The sequence below is a fragment of the Aethalodelphis obliquidens genome, unplaced genomic scaffold (genome assembly GCF_003676395.1).
Source record: "Aethalodelphis obliquidens isolate GAN/ISIS:26980383/991018 unplaced genomic scaffold, ASM367639v1 scaffold44, whole genome shotgun sequence".
Taxonomy (NCBI): Eukaryota; Metazoa; Chordata; class Mammalia; order Artiodactyla; family Delphinidae; genus Aethalodelphis; species Aethalodelphis obliquidens.
Genome location: NW_020837988.1, coordinates 13,760,137 through 13,774,365, shown reverse-complemented (window position 1 = coordinate 13,774,365; position 14,229 = coordinate 13,760,137). Strand labels below are relative to the sequence as shown.

General features: G+C 40.3%; 1 protein-coding gene across 1 annotated transcript; it reads right to left on the bottom strand.

The window, feature by feature from the left end:
• Window positions 1-523: 523 nt before the first annotated feature.
• On the bottom strand, window positions 524-10,535 carry KPNA2 (karyopherin subunit alpha 2). Its single transcript, XM_027081170.1, has 11 exons — window positions 10,307-10,535; window positions 8,873-8,970; window positions 8,583-8,720; window positions 6,709-6,797; window positions 5,533-5,801; window positions 5,173-5,267; window positions 4,813-5,076; window positions 4,388-4,621; window positions 3,925-4,107; window positions 2,281-2,430; window positions 524-875 (listed from the first exon to the last, which is right to left on the bottom strand). The coding sequence occupies exons 2-11, from the start codon at window positions 8,945-8,947 to the stop codon at window positions 783-785; spliced, it is 1,590 nt and encodes a 529-aa protein (XP_026936971.1). The 5' UTR covers window positions 8,948-8,970; window positions 10,307-10,535; the 3' UTR covers window positions 524-782.
• Window positions 10,536-14,229: the final 3,694 nt, after the last annotated feature.

Below are 14,229 nucleotides of genomic sequence, written 5' to 3'. Positions count from 1 at the left end.
TTAAGTACACTATTTCAACCCCACCCCTTACCAATTAAACTTTCCCAGTTGTTGATGCCAAGGTGCAGCCTTGAAACCACTTTCAGCCTTGAAATTTCAGAGGAATGAATTCCACTTGTAGCTCCAGGAGAAATTTATGATTAAATTTAAGATTTTTATCCCATCTCCCTGGCCAGTAAGCCTTGAGAAGACATTGGCTCAGGGCTTCTGCGAAATTTTATTTGTTCTTTGGTGAAAACTTGTGAAAAAAATTTTTCTGACTGGTGTGAAATGGATGTGAAGACTGGAAGTGCCAATGGCCATTTTCACCAACCAAGAGGGGAAGCAGCCTGGAGCAAAGCCAGAATTCAGAAGTGGGCAGGAAGTTATCAATCTTGTATCCTTGATGACATAACAAACCTTACATTAAATGATGTCTGCAACCAAAACTACACCCCTGGTTAGAGTCACATCCGTTCAATTCAGCTCCCCTTCATTTGCAGCCTTTAAGAGCTCTAAATTAGAAAGTAACACATCGGCATGGTGAAGTAAAGAAAAGGGTGGAATTTAATCTTTATTTACAGGACACTGCAAGATATGAAATTCCACAAAGAAATAAGAAACCCATTGAGGGGAGAAGCTTCATACAGTATGTACAGTTTGGAACTGTTCAAGTATAGTTTCTTTGTAAAAAGTGCTACAATGACAAACCACGTGTAAAGAGTTCTTAGTAGAGAAACAGTAAGACAAACTTCTACCGAACATAGTACACAACAAACAACTTTATGCCTCAGATGTACAATCTAAAAGTTGAAGGTCCCAGCAGTGCCATCCTGAACTTGGAATGTATACCCTTCAGAGGTAGTTTCTGGCACAACATTTTGATCTTCCTCTTCCTGGAAGTATTTAAAAACAAACAATATAATCCCATAAATATGGCACATTTCTAAGAGGTAGCTGCCTAGAAGTCTATATTTACTTTTTTCTTCTTTTATCTCAATTTATTTAGGCTAAAAACAAAAACAAAAAAAAGTTTACACATTTCTCCCACCTCTGGCAACCACCAATCTGTTCTCCATATCTATGAGCTTGTGTGTGTGTTTTTTAACATTCCACATATAAGAGAGATCTTATGGTATTTGTCTTCCTCTGTCTGACTCATTTCACTTAGCATAATGCCTATAAGGTATTCACTCTTAAAGTCTTCATTTGTGTATTTCACCTTTAATCCTGAAACACACTTCAATATCTCAAATAGCAGAGGGAGGGATACTGAACTTGCCTGAGAGGGGAAGATTCTGAATGGGTTAAGAAATGCTACTACAACATGGATACAACTAGAGATTATCATACTAAGTGAAATAAGTCAGAAAGACAAATACTGTATATTACTTACATGTGGAATCTAAACTACAACACAAATGAACCTATCTGTGAAACAGAATCACAGAACAGACTGGCGGTTGCCAAGAGGGAGGGGGATAGGGGAAGGATGGAGTGAGAGGCTGGCATTAAATGTAAGCTATTATACATAGAATGGATAAACAAGTTCTTACTGTACAGCACAGAAGACTATAGTCAATATCCTATGATAAACCATAGTGGAAAATAATATATACAAAAAAGAATATATATGTATGTATAACTGAATCACTTTGCTGTACAGCAATAATTAACACAACATTGTAAATCAACAATACTTCAATAAAAAATTATAATACTAAAAGAAAAAAATTTTTAAAGAAAGTTTCTACAATTAACAGAAAAACAGAGATTTTTTTAACCTGTCACTTTGCAGTAGGCAAGAGCAAAACGGATTAGGCCAGAGAATGGCTGTGGGGTCGGCCTACTTCTCCAACTCCTACACAAACTTAGTCTCAAGATTCCAAGATTCATGGGACTTCCCTGGTAGCACAGTGGTTAAGACTCCGCGATCCCAGTGCAGGGGGCCCAGGTTCGATCCCTGGTCAGGGAACTGGAGCCCACAAGCATGCCGCAACTAAGACCCAGCACAACCAAATAAATAAATTAAACAACAACAACAAAAAAGATATTCTAAGATTCGTGAGGCTTTTCATTCGAAAGTAAATTGGTGACTTTTTAATATCTCAAGTTACAAAGATGGTATTATCATCAAGCCAAACATTAAAGGTGCAAATATGTATGTCATCTCCTACTTACACTAATATTTTACTGTATTTATCAGGGCTCATTAAAGAAGTATGAGGAAAAAAAAATCTTACAGGCTTAATCCTAAGTGTGTATTTTCCCAGTGCTTATTAACATTACCAGCTTACTCACCTCCACAGAGAAATACTTCTCAATCAAGCTTAATGAAGCTTTGTACACAGACTCATTTTCATGGTTTTGTAGAGCTTCAATTTTGTCCAAACCTCCACATTCTTCAATCATTATACTAAGTTTCTCAGTTTCACCTAGTTTCTCAGCAGCCTAAAAAAAAATTTCCAAGTTTAGTAGCTTAAACTTTGAATGTTCTGTTTTAATGAGGAAAACAATGTCTATGTTTGACTATCAATATATATCAGACAGAAATAAACACAACAGTTCCTTCCATAATCCTATGAGATAAAACTATCTCCATTTTTATCTACATTTTACATTTTTTAAAAATTCAAGGGAATCAGACCTGTACTTGCTCTTAGCAACTACTTCTGTAGCCTTCAGCCACAACGATCATAGTATAGTTCTCAATCTTTTCTGTGCATCAAAATCACCTCGGCAACTTTAAAAATGACGGTATATCCAGGTTCAATTGGTCTGTGATGGGAATTGGAAACTACTAGTGTAAAAGCACCCCAGATAATCCCAAAATGTATGTAGTCAAGGAAGAGAACCATTGTCCAAGAGTAAAGAGGGCCTACGGTATGTAAAAACAAATTCCCTGGACTAGATTATTTGATGATATCAAGAACCTATTAGGTGTAAGAATGACATTGTGGCTAAATATGTTTTAAAGTTCTCAACTTTTAGAAGAAACATAAATTTTTAAAAATGAAATTACTTACTTGCTTCAAAATAAAATTTTAGGGCTTCCCTGGTGGCGCAGCGGTTAAGAATCCGCCTGCCAACGCAGGGGACACGGGTTTAAGCCCTGGTCTGGGAAGATCCCACATGCCGTGCAGCAGCTAAGCCCGTGCACAACTGCTGAGCCTACGCTCTAGAGCCCGTGAGCAACAACTACTGAGCCCACATGCCACAACTACTGAAGCCCATGTGCCTAGAGCCTGTGCCCCACAACGAGAAGCCACCGCAATGAGATGCCCGCGCGCACCGCAACGAAGAGTAGCCCCCACTCGCCGCAACTAGAGAAAGCCCACACGCAGCAACGAAGACCCAATGCAGCCAAAAATAAATTAATTAATTTAAAAAAAATAAAATTTTAGGTAAGGTGAGTAGAAAAAGAGGCCAAATGTTGACAATTATTTATGCTAGGTGATGGATACACTAGGGATCATTATTCTAAACTCAACTTTGATATGTACAAATTTCCATAATCTGAAGTTTAAAGTTGTTGAGTAAGACCTACCTACCACCAAGCACTATGACAAGTGCCCTGTGCTAGCATGCTTGGATCAATTAGGAACGGAACCAGAAGAAAAATATAATTAACTAGGTCATTCAAATTTAATTTCACCAAAATTCAGTATGAAACTGGGGAATTAAAAACTCCTGACAAAATAAATAGGTATGAATAGTGTCCACATATGTACCTGACCTCAATTCAGGTGACATCATTCACCTGTCATCTCCTTTATCTCTCTTACAATCCGTTGTCACACCTTTTATCAAGAGTGTGGCCCCCATAAATGTCTCTCTGATTCTGTGGCCCCCTGAGTAAGCTCAGCTGCCCCCACCCCAGTCACCTTCATAGCAAACCAATTATCAAGTCCAAATTCAAACACATGCCACCTTCTTAAGACTTACCTGAAAGATATTTGAGATGGCATCCAGAATAACCAGAATAATTTTAGTGTCTTTCGCAGTTAGGAGGTTCATCAACGGTTCTATTATGCCACAATGAACAAGGTATACAATCTGCTCAACTGTTCCGCCGCTTGTGTAGTTGGTCACAGCCCATACAGCTTCCTTTTGTGTCTTAAAGTCGGCCTAATTAACATAAGGAAACAGGTTTATTTCAGAATGGTCATAAAAATAAGATTCCAAAAGTACTGTTTTAGAAAAACGGTGACTAAAACTACCAACTGGTTCTATCCAAGCTTAAGTAAAAGAAATGACTATTATTTAGCAAAAGCAGTTAAGTACAACTTTACATTAGTACATTAAGAATCTACCAAAAAAAAAAAAAAAAAAAAAAAAAAAAAAGAATCTACCAAGTGCCTGTCCATAAACACTAACAATCCCTTATTAAGTCCTAAGACTTCATTACCTTAGAGAGAACGCCAACAAGGAATGGAACTAATCCATGATTTACAACTTGCTGTATCTGGTCCTGGCGGCCAGCCGTGATGTTTGACATTGTCCACGTAGCTTCCTTCTGAATATTAGTTTTGGAGTTCGTAAGCAGGCTGGGAAAGATGGCAAGTGCTCCTGCATCTATTACAACCTGAGTCTGTTCATCTGTCCCAGTGACAATATTCCCTATGGCTCTTAGCGCGGGAGTCTGAAAAGGAAAAAAATGTTGACGCTGGCGGTTATCCTTTATCTTTTCCAGCACTGCTCAAAATCTCTATACCCTAAAAGTTTTGACAAGTAAGAAGCTCATTATATGGCCTAAAATAGACAATATGTCAATATTAGTACCAATTAATTATGCTCCTTAGAGTTTATATTCTCACCTGAAAGTTAACTTACCACAATTGGCAATTCAGTAGCTCCTAAAAGCTTCACAAGTTGGGGTACAACCCCAGTTTTCACAACCATTTCAATCCGTTCATTTGGACCATCGGTAAGGTAGGAAATAGCCCAGCAGGTATCAGCTAAAACTTCTGGATCATCGTGATGCAGGAGACGAACTAAAGTAGGAAGAATTTGCTCAACAGCATCTAAGGGGGGTGCAGGATTCTTGTTGCGACAAAGATTTGAAAGTGTCCAGGTAAGATTACGTAAGTAACCACACTAGGGGAAAAGAAAAATGCAATGAAGTGCTCTGTTTTTTGAGAAGGTGGGAAAATTAGAATCAATGAATAACTTGATGTATGTTAAGTAACTTACCGCTAAAGATGACAAATCAGGAACCGCCAAAAGTGCCAACAGCGGGTCAACTGCACCATACTTGATAACCAAGTCTCGGAAAACTGAGCCATCACCTTTAAAAAAAAAAAAAGGCAAAAGTTAACCGTAACTGCTTGTTTAGCACCATCAATTTCAGTGACTGAGTGCACCAGTGTCTTGAAGCAAAGAAAACACTCTCAGAAATTCCTTAAATTAGATGCCACTTCCACCCCTTATATGCACTGGAAGCAAGTAAGTTCAAAACCCAACACAGACGTCACTATTACTTATGACAAGGCACTTCTACTAACCTCAGTATGACTGAAGACACTCAGTCAAAAGAATCTTAAATCCAAGTACCTGCAATGTTTCCTAGAGCCCATACAGCTTGTTCACTGATGTGAGTATGGGGAGATGCCAACAGAGAAATGAATGCTGGGATAGCACCTCCATCTACCACAGCCTTTGTCTGTTCTGATGTCCCAGAAGCAATGTTAGTGAGGGCCCAAGCAGATTCAAACTGAATGGGACTACAATCAGTTCTGCCCAAGAAGGACACAAATTTTGGAATCAAACCAGCCCGGATTATGCTGTCTATAGGGGGCTGTTTTTCCCTGGAAAGCAGCTTCCTAAGGGTAAGCAAAAAGAGAAACAAAAATTGAAGGTGATTATCAAAACACATTCATATAAAAAAACAATTTAAAATGCAACTCAAGAGTTTAGAACTTTAAACAACCTTTTACAGTAAAGCACTAAATGCTGAGACATTCTAGAATTTAAGAGGAGCTGAGCAGACTGGCTGCATGGCGCTACCATAAGTTGCGTCGTAAACTACTTTTTTTCCAAAACTGAGATATTACCAATAATGTAGAACCTTCTCTCTGCATCTCTGCAGAAATCTACTTTAGATCTTATCACTTTTTAAAAACTTTGACAATCTGATAGCATTGCACTCTCATTGTTAATTTGCATTTCTCTGACCACTAATGAAGCTAAACATCTTTTCCATGATCATTTGTCAACTGGATTTGCTTTTCCCCACACTGTCAAGCTACAGAAATTATTAATCCTTTCTATTATGGATATCACAAATATTTGTGTATGGTGGAAGGTAAGAGTCTACATATATTTATTTCCTAACTGGATGGACCATTCTAAATAAATGGGATAGCACCTCCTTCCCATTAGCTATTAGGGATAGCTAATCCCACTTCCTGAATAATTCCTCCTTTCCCTGACAGACTTGAAATGCCACTCCGACAAAAACTTTGTAATTTTGTTAAAAAGTACACCAAAAAAAAAAAAAAAAAAAAAAAAAGTACACCAAAAGGTTAACAGTGATTATCACTAGAGGTAGATGGAATTTAGGCAATTACAGAAAAATTTACATCCTCCTAAGGGAAGATTCTAATGAAAATAGGCCTAGGCCTGGCTTAAACTTTACTTTACCCACACCACCTGCTCATCACTTTCCCACCAAAAAATGTAAAAAGGCTGATTTCTTAGGTTACCCATGCTATAGCAGACAAGGCTTACCTAGCAGCTTGAGTAGCTTGGAGCTGGCTTTCCAAATTGTTGCTATTTATGCCTTTGACAATGTCATCAACAGACCAATTTACAGTGCCCTACAAGAAAATGGAATTAATTTTGCAAATTATCATTTTCAAGATTAAATATAGGACTTCCCTGGTGGCGTAGCAGTTAAGAATCCACCTGCCAATGCAGAGGACACGGGTTCAAGCCCTGGTCCGGGAAGATCCCACATGCCGCGAAGCAACTAAGCCTGTGCACCACAACTACTGAGCCTGTGCTCTAGAGCCCGTGAGCCACAACTACTGAAGTCCACGCGCCTAGAGCCCGTGCTCCACAACAAGAGAAGCCATTGCAGTGAAAAGTCCGAGCACCGCTAATGAAGGGTAGCCCCTGTTCACTGCAACCACAGAAAAGCCCATGTGTAGCAACGAAGACCCAACGCAGCCAAAAATAAAGTAAATAAAATAAAATAAATTTATTTAAAAAAAGGATTAAATACAAACAATAAAATCCCAACCCTAAGTTTATAATCAGTTACTAAGAGTTTAGCCCTACATTAAAATTTGCCTGTTAATGAAATATTCATTTTTAATATGTAGAACAATTCTCAAACTTGGTGTCATGATTAAACAAAGTCTCAAGTAATGGAGTATCCCAGCATTTAGTCACTAGATAAAGTAGCTGTGAACAACTTTAAAAAAATGAATTAGAGCACTGTGAAGGTTATTCCTACCTTAGTCTAAATCACTTGTATTTAGATATGCTGGGATTTTTCATATCTAAGTTTGTTATCTATTCATTTCCATAGTAGTGTTACAAATATAAACGTATAGGTTGTGATCATAGGTTTGAGTTAACTGTAGCATTGCTTTGAGAACCAATGCTACAGTTAGCTCAAAAAGACAGTGTCCCTTTCTCCCTATAGGCTTACAACTTAACAAGGAAAATGTGACAAGCAACCAACCATATAATAAATGGCTATATGTATAACACTATATATATATATATATGGTGTTATATGTATATAGGGTTATACAGAATTTACTCTCCTTTTTTGGTGCAGAATGGGGTGCTACAGGAATTCTGAGAAGGGAGCATTTTTCCTGTTAGGCTAACCAAAGAGTGCTATAAGGAGAAGATGGGATTTGAGTATAAAACTCGAGAAATAGCGCATAGGTGGAATTCAATTAAAAAAAAAACATAAAATACGGAGCACTAAAGTAAAGCATAACATGAAAAAAAGTAGGAAAGTGCCCAATATCTTTGAAAGATGAAATACATAAATTTGAAAATCTAAGATGGGTCTAATTTACAAAAAACCTTCAATAAATAAGGATTTAAAACCATAAAGTTTCTAAGATGTTTAAAGCAGAATTTTAGGAAAATTTTTAGGTAAGTAGTATGTGGCACAGAATGAAGGGAAAGATAAAATTAGGAGACTACTGAAAGTATTTCAGTACTGAGGAAAAAGACCTGAATAAAGCTGGTGACAAGTATAAAAAATAGAGAAGGAAGGAAGGAAGGAAGGGAAAGAGAAAGAGAAAGAAAGAGGTAGAAATAAGATGGTTCTGGACATGATTAACTTTCAATTAACAGTTAAATGGCCAGGTCAAGGTATGAGCTGGCAACTGAAAATGCAGGGAAACTTGAAGGGAGATCAGAGCTAAAGACAACCTTAGGATCAGCTTCAGTAGATTTCGGAGGGTGGGCAGGAAAAAGACAACCCATCAGAATTACTTCCGGGGAGCACACAAAAACAGATCTTCACATTTGATAGTTAAAACCACAAAGCTAGGAATGTTAATTTAAATTTCTAAGAAAAGCCCCATATTGATTTTTCTGGGTTTACCGTAATTCATAAGCTAAAATATCCTTACCTGGTTGTTGCGGTTTTCCTGCAGTGGAGAAGCAGCATCATCTGGAAAAGAGCTGACATTTCTCCTTTTCAGCATCTGGTCATCCTTCTTAGCTTTCCTGAGCTCCACATTAACTTCTATTCGGCGCCGCCTCATTTCCTTGAGAAAAGACAACATATTATCTCACCTATTACAATCAGTTTTTGTTGCCAAGTGAAGGTACTTTTTCAAATTCGCTCAAAATTTTGACCCCCTTTCCAAATATATTCCCGTTTAAAAAACATCATAGGAAAGCAACAGAAGGTACTCACTGTACTGTCTTTCCCCTTGTTCTTGAATCTGTTAAGGCGGGCAGCTGGTGAATTAGCATTCTCATTGGTGGACATGGTTATGAGACAAAGGGAGAAAGCTGTAAGATGAGGGAGAGAAAAAAATTTCCCTTTTATCATTTTGTTGTGCAATAAGATGAGCATTAATGGAATTATCAAACACATATTGAGTCTACATTTCTATATGAGAGGAAGAACTTCCTTTTTCAGCACTATTAAACAGCTTTGGCCAAATGATCTTCGGCCCCTCCCCTCTGAAGGGCTGATAACTTCCTGGAGCAGTACTGTCCACCAGAAATATAATGCAGGCTGCATAAATTTAAGTTTCCTAGTAGCCACATTTTTAAAAAAGCAAAAAGGAACAAAATGAAATTAACTTCAATAACATATTTTATTTAACCCAACATATATTTTCTCATTTCAACACGTTACATCAAAAAATTACTGAGATATTTTACATTCTTTTTTCTTCGAGATCTTGCAGGGACTTTAAGCTTACAGCATAACTCAATTCAGACTAGCCACATGCGTTTGGGGACTAACACACCGGACAGTGTGCCTCTAAACTCTATATGGGATCTATAAATAGTTAATTGAAGACAAAGTAGGGGAAATGAGGTTACAGTTAAAATCTATGTCTTAGGGGCCATAAATTCCGATCCTCTGGAGCCTCTACTGTCTTTAAAAAGCCCAAACAGGTACATTCTCCACGTCTGAAAATTTTTTTAAAATCGGATTCATCATTACATTGTGGAGTCTTTCATAAAATTTCCTGCCCACCCACCCTGAACACCTGCGACGCAGTTCTGCATCTTCAGCATCTCGCATACATTTTCATTTCCAGAAATTCTGAGCGAATCCACTAATTAGGCTGATTATCAGCTGTGCTTCACTCAAACTCAGCTACTTAAGAGCATTCTCCAAGAGAGCACAAAAGTAAGTCTTCCTTACAAGTGGCTATCTTTAATTCCATTCTGTTCTTTTACGAAATTGTGACACAACCAAACCTGGGCCTACGTGTTAAGAGACAGAACTTGCAACTGCCACCTCCATCTCCAGTCCCTTCCCCTGCCCCACGCCCCCAGCCCCGACCCCATTTCGGGGAAGCAGCAGCGGGAACGGGCGGAGGAGGAGCCAGAGGCGCTGGGCCCCCTACCGAGGCTTTCCTCCTCGGGCCTCACTCTGATTCTCTCTCAAAGACAATCGCGGCTGTTCGGAGGGCCTCGAGACCTACAGCCAAGCATCGTGCAACGCCCGTCTCGCCAACGAACTACGCCCCCGAGGCCTCGTTAACCAGAGAGGCCAAAGCCAGGCCCGGCACCTACCCCGGGCCTCCCCTCCCGCCGCCTGCAATCCGAGCGCGGCCTTGCGGGCCAGCCGTTGCCGCTCGGGCCGGGCTGCGGCCTCAGTTCGTACCTACACAGCCGGCTCAAGCTTCCACAGGAGGCGGTGCGGGGCGCACAGGCTGCGGACCGACTGCGCTCAAGACGTCCACCACGGTCAGCCAGAGGACGGTGTGGCTCGAGCAGCCGGCCGGCGCGATTTAAATTTCCCGGTGGCCCCGCATTCCGATTGGCTGGTTCGAGCTTACGCTATGCGCCCATTGGTGGATTTGAAAAACACGTTGGGGCGGGGGTCAGAGGGCCCCGAAGAAGAGAGGATAGCATCGCGAGATAAGGGAGAGGCCGGGCTATCCCAGAGCGCCTTGCAGTTCGGAGGAGAAAGACTCCAGATCCCGGCATGCAGCGCGAAGGGCCAGTTCCCAGTCAGCCATGGCTGGAGCGTTGGCTTTTAGCAGTGGGTTTATGCCTGTATGGTGGATGGTAGTTTCCCTGGATGTTTGCCTTAAACAAGTACCACAAATGATTCCCAAAATAATTCTCTTTCAAAATCTTGATATAGAAATATATTGCTATGCATTTTTCCCCTGATAGGACTCAGAAGGAACTTGGCCGGGGTTTCTGGCCATCAAGGAGGGGAGGGGTAAGGCAGATATGTGCTGCATTTTTTAGGTGATGTTGATGTTGTTGTTTAACTTGCGTCATGCAAAAGACTGCATAGAAGGCATAAATATGGTAACAAAAGATTTATTATGCCTGTTTCTCCAGTCTTATTTTTAATAATTTCAAATACAGTAGAGCTGCAAATCTTTATCCATATTTGCCAAATGTTAACATCTGCCACATTTACTATTTCTTTCTCTATGTAAATATATATACACACGGCTTTTACATATTACTTTTTGAACCATTTGAGAGCAAGTCTGAGAAATCATGTCCCTTTACCCCTAAATATTTCGGCTTATATCTTGTAAGAATTCTATTATATAACCACACCACAATCATCAAATTCAAGACAACTGAACTTTGATGCGATTACTTATTTATAGTCTGTGTTCAAATTTTGTCAATTGTTATAGTAATGATCTATGCTATATTTTATACATTTCTGAATAAAATGTTTGTATTTTCTTGTACTTTTTAAAAAAGCATCAATGATGGTTATCAGAACCTCAGGATTATAGGCCACTTTGTTGTCTTTTTGCAACTTTTCTGTATTCTGAAAAGGGTATTTTTAAGAAAAGCTGTATTAGCTTATTTTTTACTATAGATAAATTCAAACAATTATCTTCATCCCTTCTCGCAGGCACTTTTGCCAGCCTCACTCATTGTGTAGCAGCTATGAGAGTCATAGGAGGTTGATTCTACTCCCACCTAACCAATCAGCACAATCCTATCTCCCTAAATGCAAAAATGTGGAAGGATTTCACTTCCAAACCAGTCACTACAAGGCATTCTCTTGGCTACTGTGAATGGTTCTGGGGAAGTCATGTGACCTAAATTCATCCAGTTGGGAAGCCTGTGCCTTTTGTTTAATGATTAGAGGTTGGAAAGCAGGCTCTGTTCTTCTGAACGGAGAGATGTGAGTCCTAGAAATCTGAATTAGACAGTTGTAGAGAAACCAGGATCAACAGCCTGCCTTACCTCAGAAAGCTGCTTATATGACTTTGAAATTACATCATCCAATACATTTCCTTTGTTGTTTAAGCTCGTTAAATTGGGTGTTCTTTTTTTTTTTAATTTATTTTTTGGCTGCGTTGGGTCTTTGTTGCTGTGCGTGGGCTTTCTCTAGTTGCGGCTAGGGGGGCTACTCTTTGTTGCGGTGCGCAGGCTTCTCTTGTTGCAGAGCACGGGCTGTAGGCGCGCGGGCTTAGTAGTTGTGGCGCACGGGCTTAGTTGTTTTGCAGCATGTGGGATATTCCCGGAGGAGGGTTCGAACCCATGTCCCCTGCGTTGGCACGTGGATTCTTAGCGGTTGGATTCTTAACACTGCGCCACCAGGGAAGCCCCAAATTGGGTTTTCTTTTGCTTGCAAGTATTGGGTACTATGTGCCCAGAATTGTTCTAAGTGTTTTACCTTTATGAATACATTTAATCTTCACAACTCTGTGAGGTAGTATTATTATTTGTTCCATTTCACAGAAGAGTGGGTGGTTAAGTAACTTGTACAGGTTCGCACAGGAGTAAATGGCAGACAGGATTCAAACCCAGGCCATCTCATTCCAGGATCCGTGCTCTCTGACCACTATTCTGTGCTTGCACCTGAAAATAACCTGAAACAGAAGTAAAATGTCAAAAGTGAAAGTTGCCTTTGAAAGATACAACCTTGTCCTGGCAAAGCATACACCCCCAACTGTTCCTATTGTAGTTTGGATGGAGATTCAGGAGAGGGTCTGTCTGGCCTAAGCCAATCAGTACGTTCCATCTGCCAGACACAGGAATTTGGTGATAAAGATATAACACAATGCAGTAAAATATTTACTGAGACTTTTGTGAGATATCCCCCCTCTTCCAGTGGACTGCGTGCTCTGATGATGTGAGCCTGAGAGTGAAGCTGCTCCAGAGAAGCAAACCCAAGTGTGCCCAAGTCTGAATAATTATAGTTTACCTGTCAGTCATTCTTTCAAGAACTATGTTCCACTGAAAAAGCAGCCAGTTTAGCCTGCAACTCAAACACTGAACAAATGTTTTCCTCAAGAGACAACCATTGAATTCTGTGGTAAGAGTGATTTATGCATAATTCCCATTTTGTCACACAAAATATTAAAAAGATGTGTACTCAAGGGTCGAGATTTAAATTAATAATTCTTATAGTGTCATCAAGGATGTTCTTAAGTGAAGCTGGCCCAAATTCCCTCCCCTCCCTCCACTGCACAAAGGTGAAGAATAACGATTATTGCTTAGTGTCACTGCCTTGATTCGCTGTGTCAGTTTTACCCACCATTGCTTCTGCACCATCGTTGCTATATGATTATTTATTATTCACTAATAATGTCCTAGTTTTTGTGAAAAGCATTTCCTGGATGACTCAGGATCCACAGGTAATAAAACTGACACATAACACACTGACACATAAGATTTGAAAGATGCACACCAAAATGTTAATAGTGGTTAACTCTGAATGGTAAAATTATAATCAATTTCAATTTTTGTTTGGCTTACCCCCATTTTATACAATTTTTTAAATGAACAGGTATTATGTGTCTAAGAAGAAAACGAAATCGTGTATTTTTAAAAATAACAAATGCAGCACCTTTATATGCAACAAGCATACAGATACTATGCATGGAACCAGAAAATCTCTAAATCTTTATCGAAGACCTAGCTTTAGGATAAAAACAAAACAAAATTCGTATTATTTTGTATTTAGGGACCTCGTTATATTTATTTTCCCTTCAATTCGGAGGGAAAGAAGAGATGGGGAGAAAAATGTTTGTAGGTGAGTGGGGGAGAAGGGCAGATTTGAAGAAAAGCCTGTTCACCCTGCAAACTCCCAACAGCTTCCAGCACATAATGTTATCCAATTAACGTACTTTGAATAAATGCAGGGGAAAAAAGGGAAGGAGGGAGCTGTTAGGGACGGGAAGGTTGGGGGGATGCGGTAGGACCTCACCCCAGAAGAAGGTCGCAGGAACTCTGCAAAATGCAGAGACCCGGGACCGCCCTGGTAAATAGAATTAGAACGGGGAGAGTCCAAGCATTGGAATTTTGTTTAGAGTTCCCCCGCCCACCAAGTGCGCCTAGTATACTGCCAGGACTGAGACCCTTCCGAAAACCCAAGAGGAAACAGCTCCCCCAGAGACACCCAAAGCTGCCCGCGTGCGGGCCACGCAGTACCAGGGCAATGGGGTGGGGCAGATCCTGCGCATGCGCGCGGAGGCTCTGGCGGCGGGACGGGTCGAGGGCGCAGGAGTGCGCAGGCGCGTGCTGCAGGCGCTGGGGGCGGCTCCCAAATCACACACCGCCGGAAGGGAGACCGCAGAGCGCGAGGGCGGTGCG

Coding starts and splice junctions, on each gene's coding strand:
- KPNA2 (XM_027081170.1), bottom strand. CDS start 8,947: ATGTCCACCAATGAGAATGCTAATTCACCAGCTGCCCGCCTTAACAGA. Junction 5,077..5,172: donor CTGATTTGTCATCTTTAGCG/GTAAGTTACTTA, acceptor CTTTTCCCCTAG/TGTGGTTACTTACGTAATCT. Junction 876..2,280: donor AGAAGTATTTCTCTGTGGAG/GTGAGTAAGCTG, acceptor AAATACTTCCAG/GAAGAGGAAGATCAAAATGT.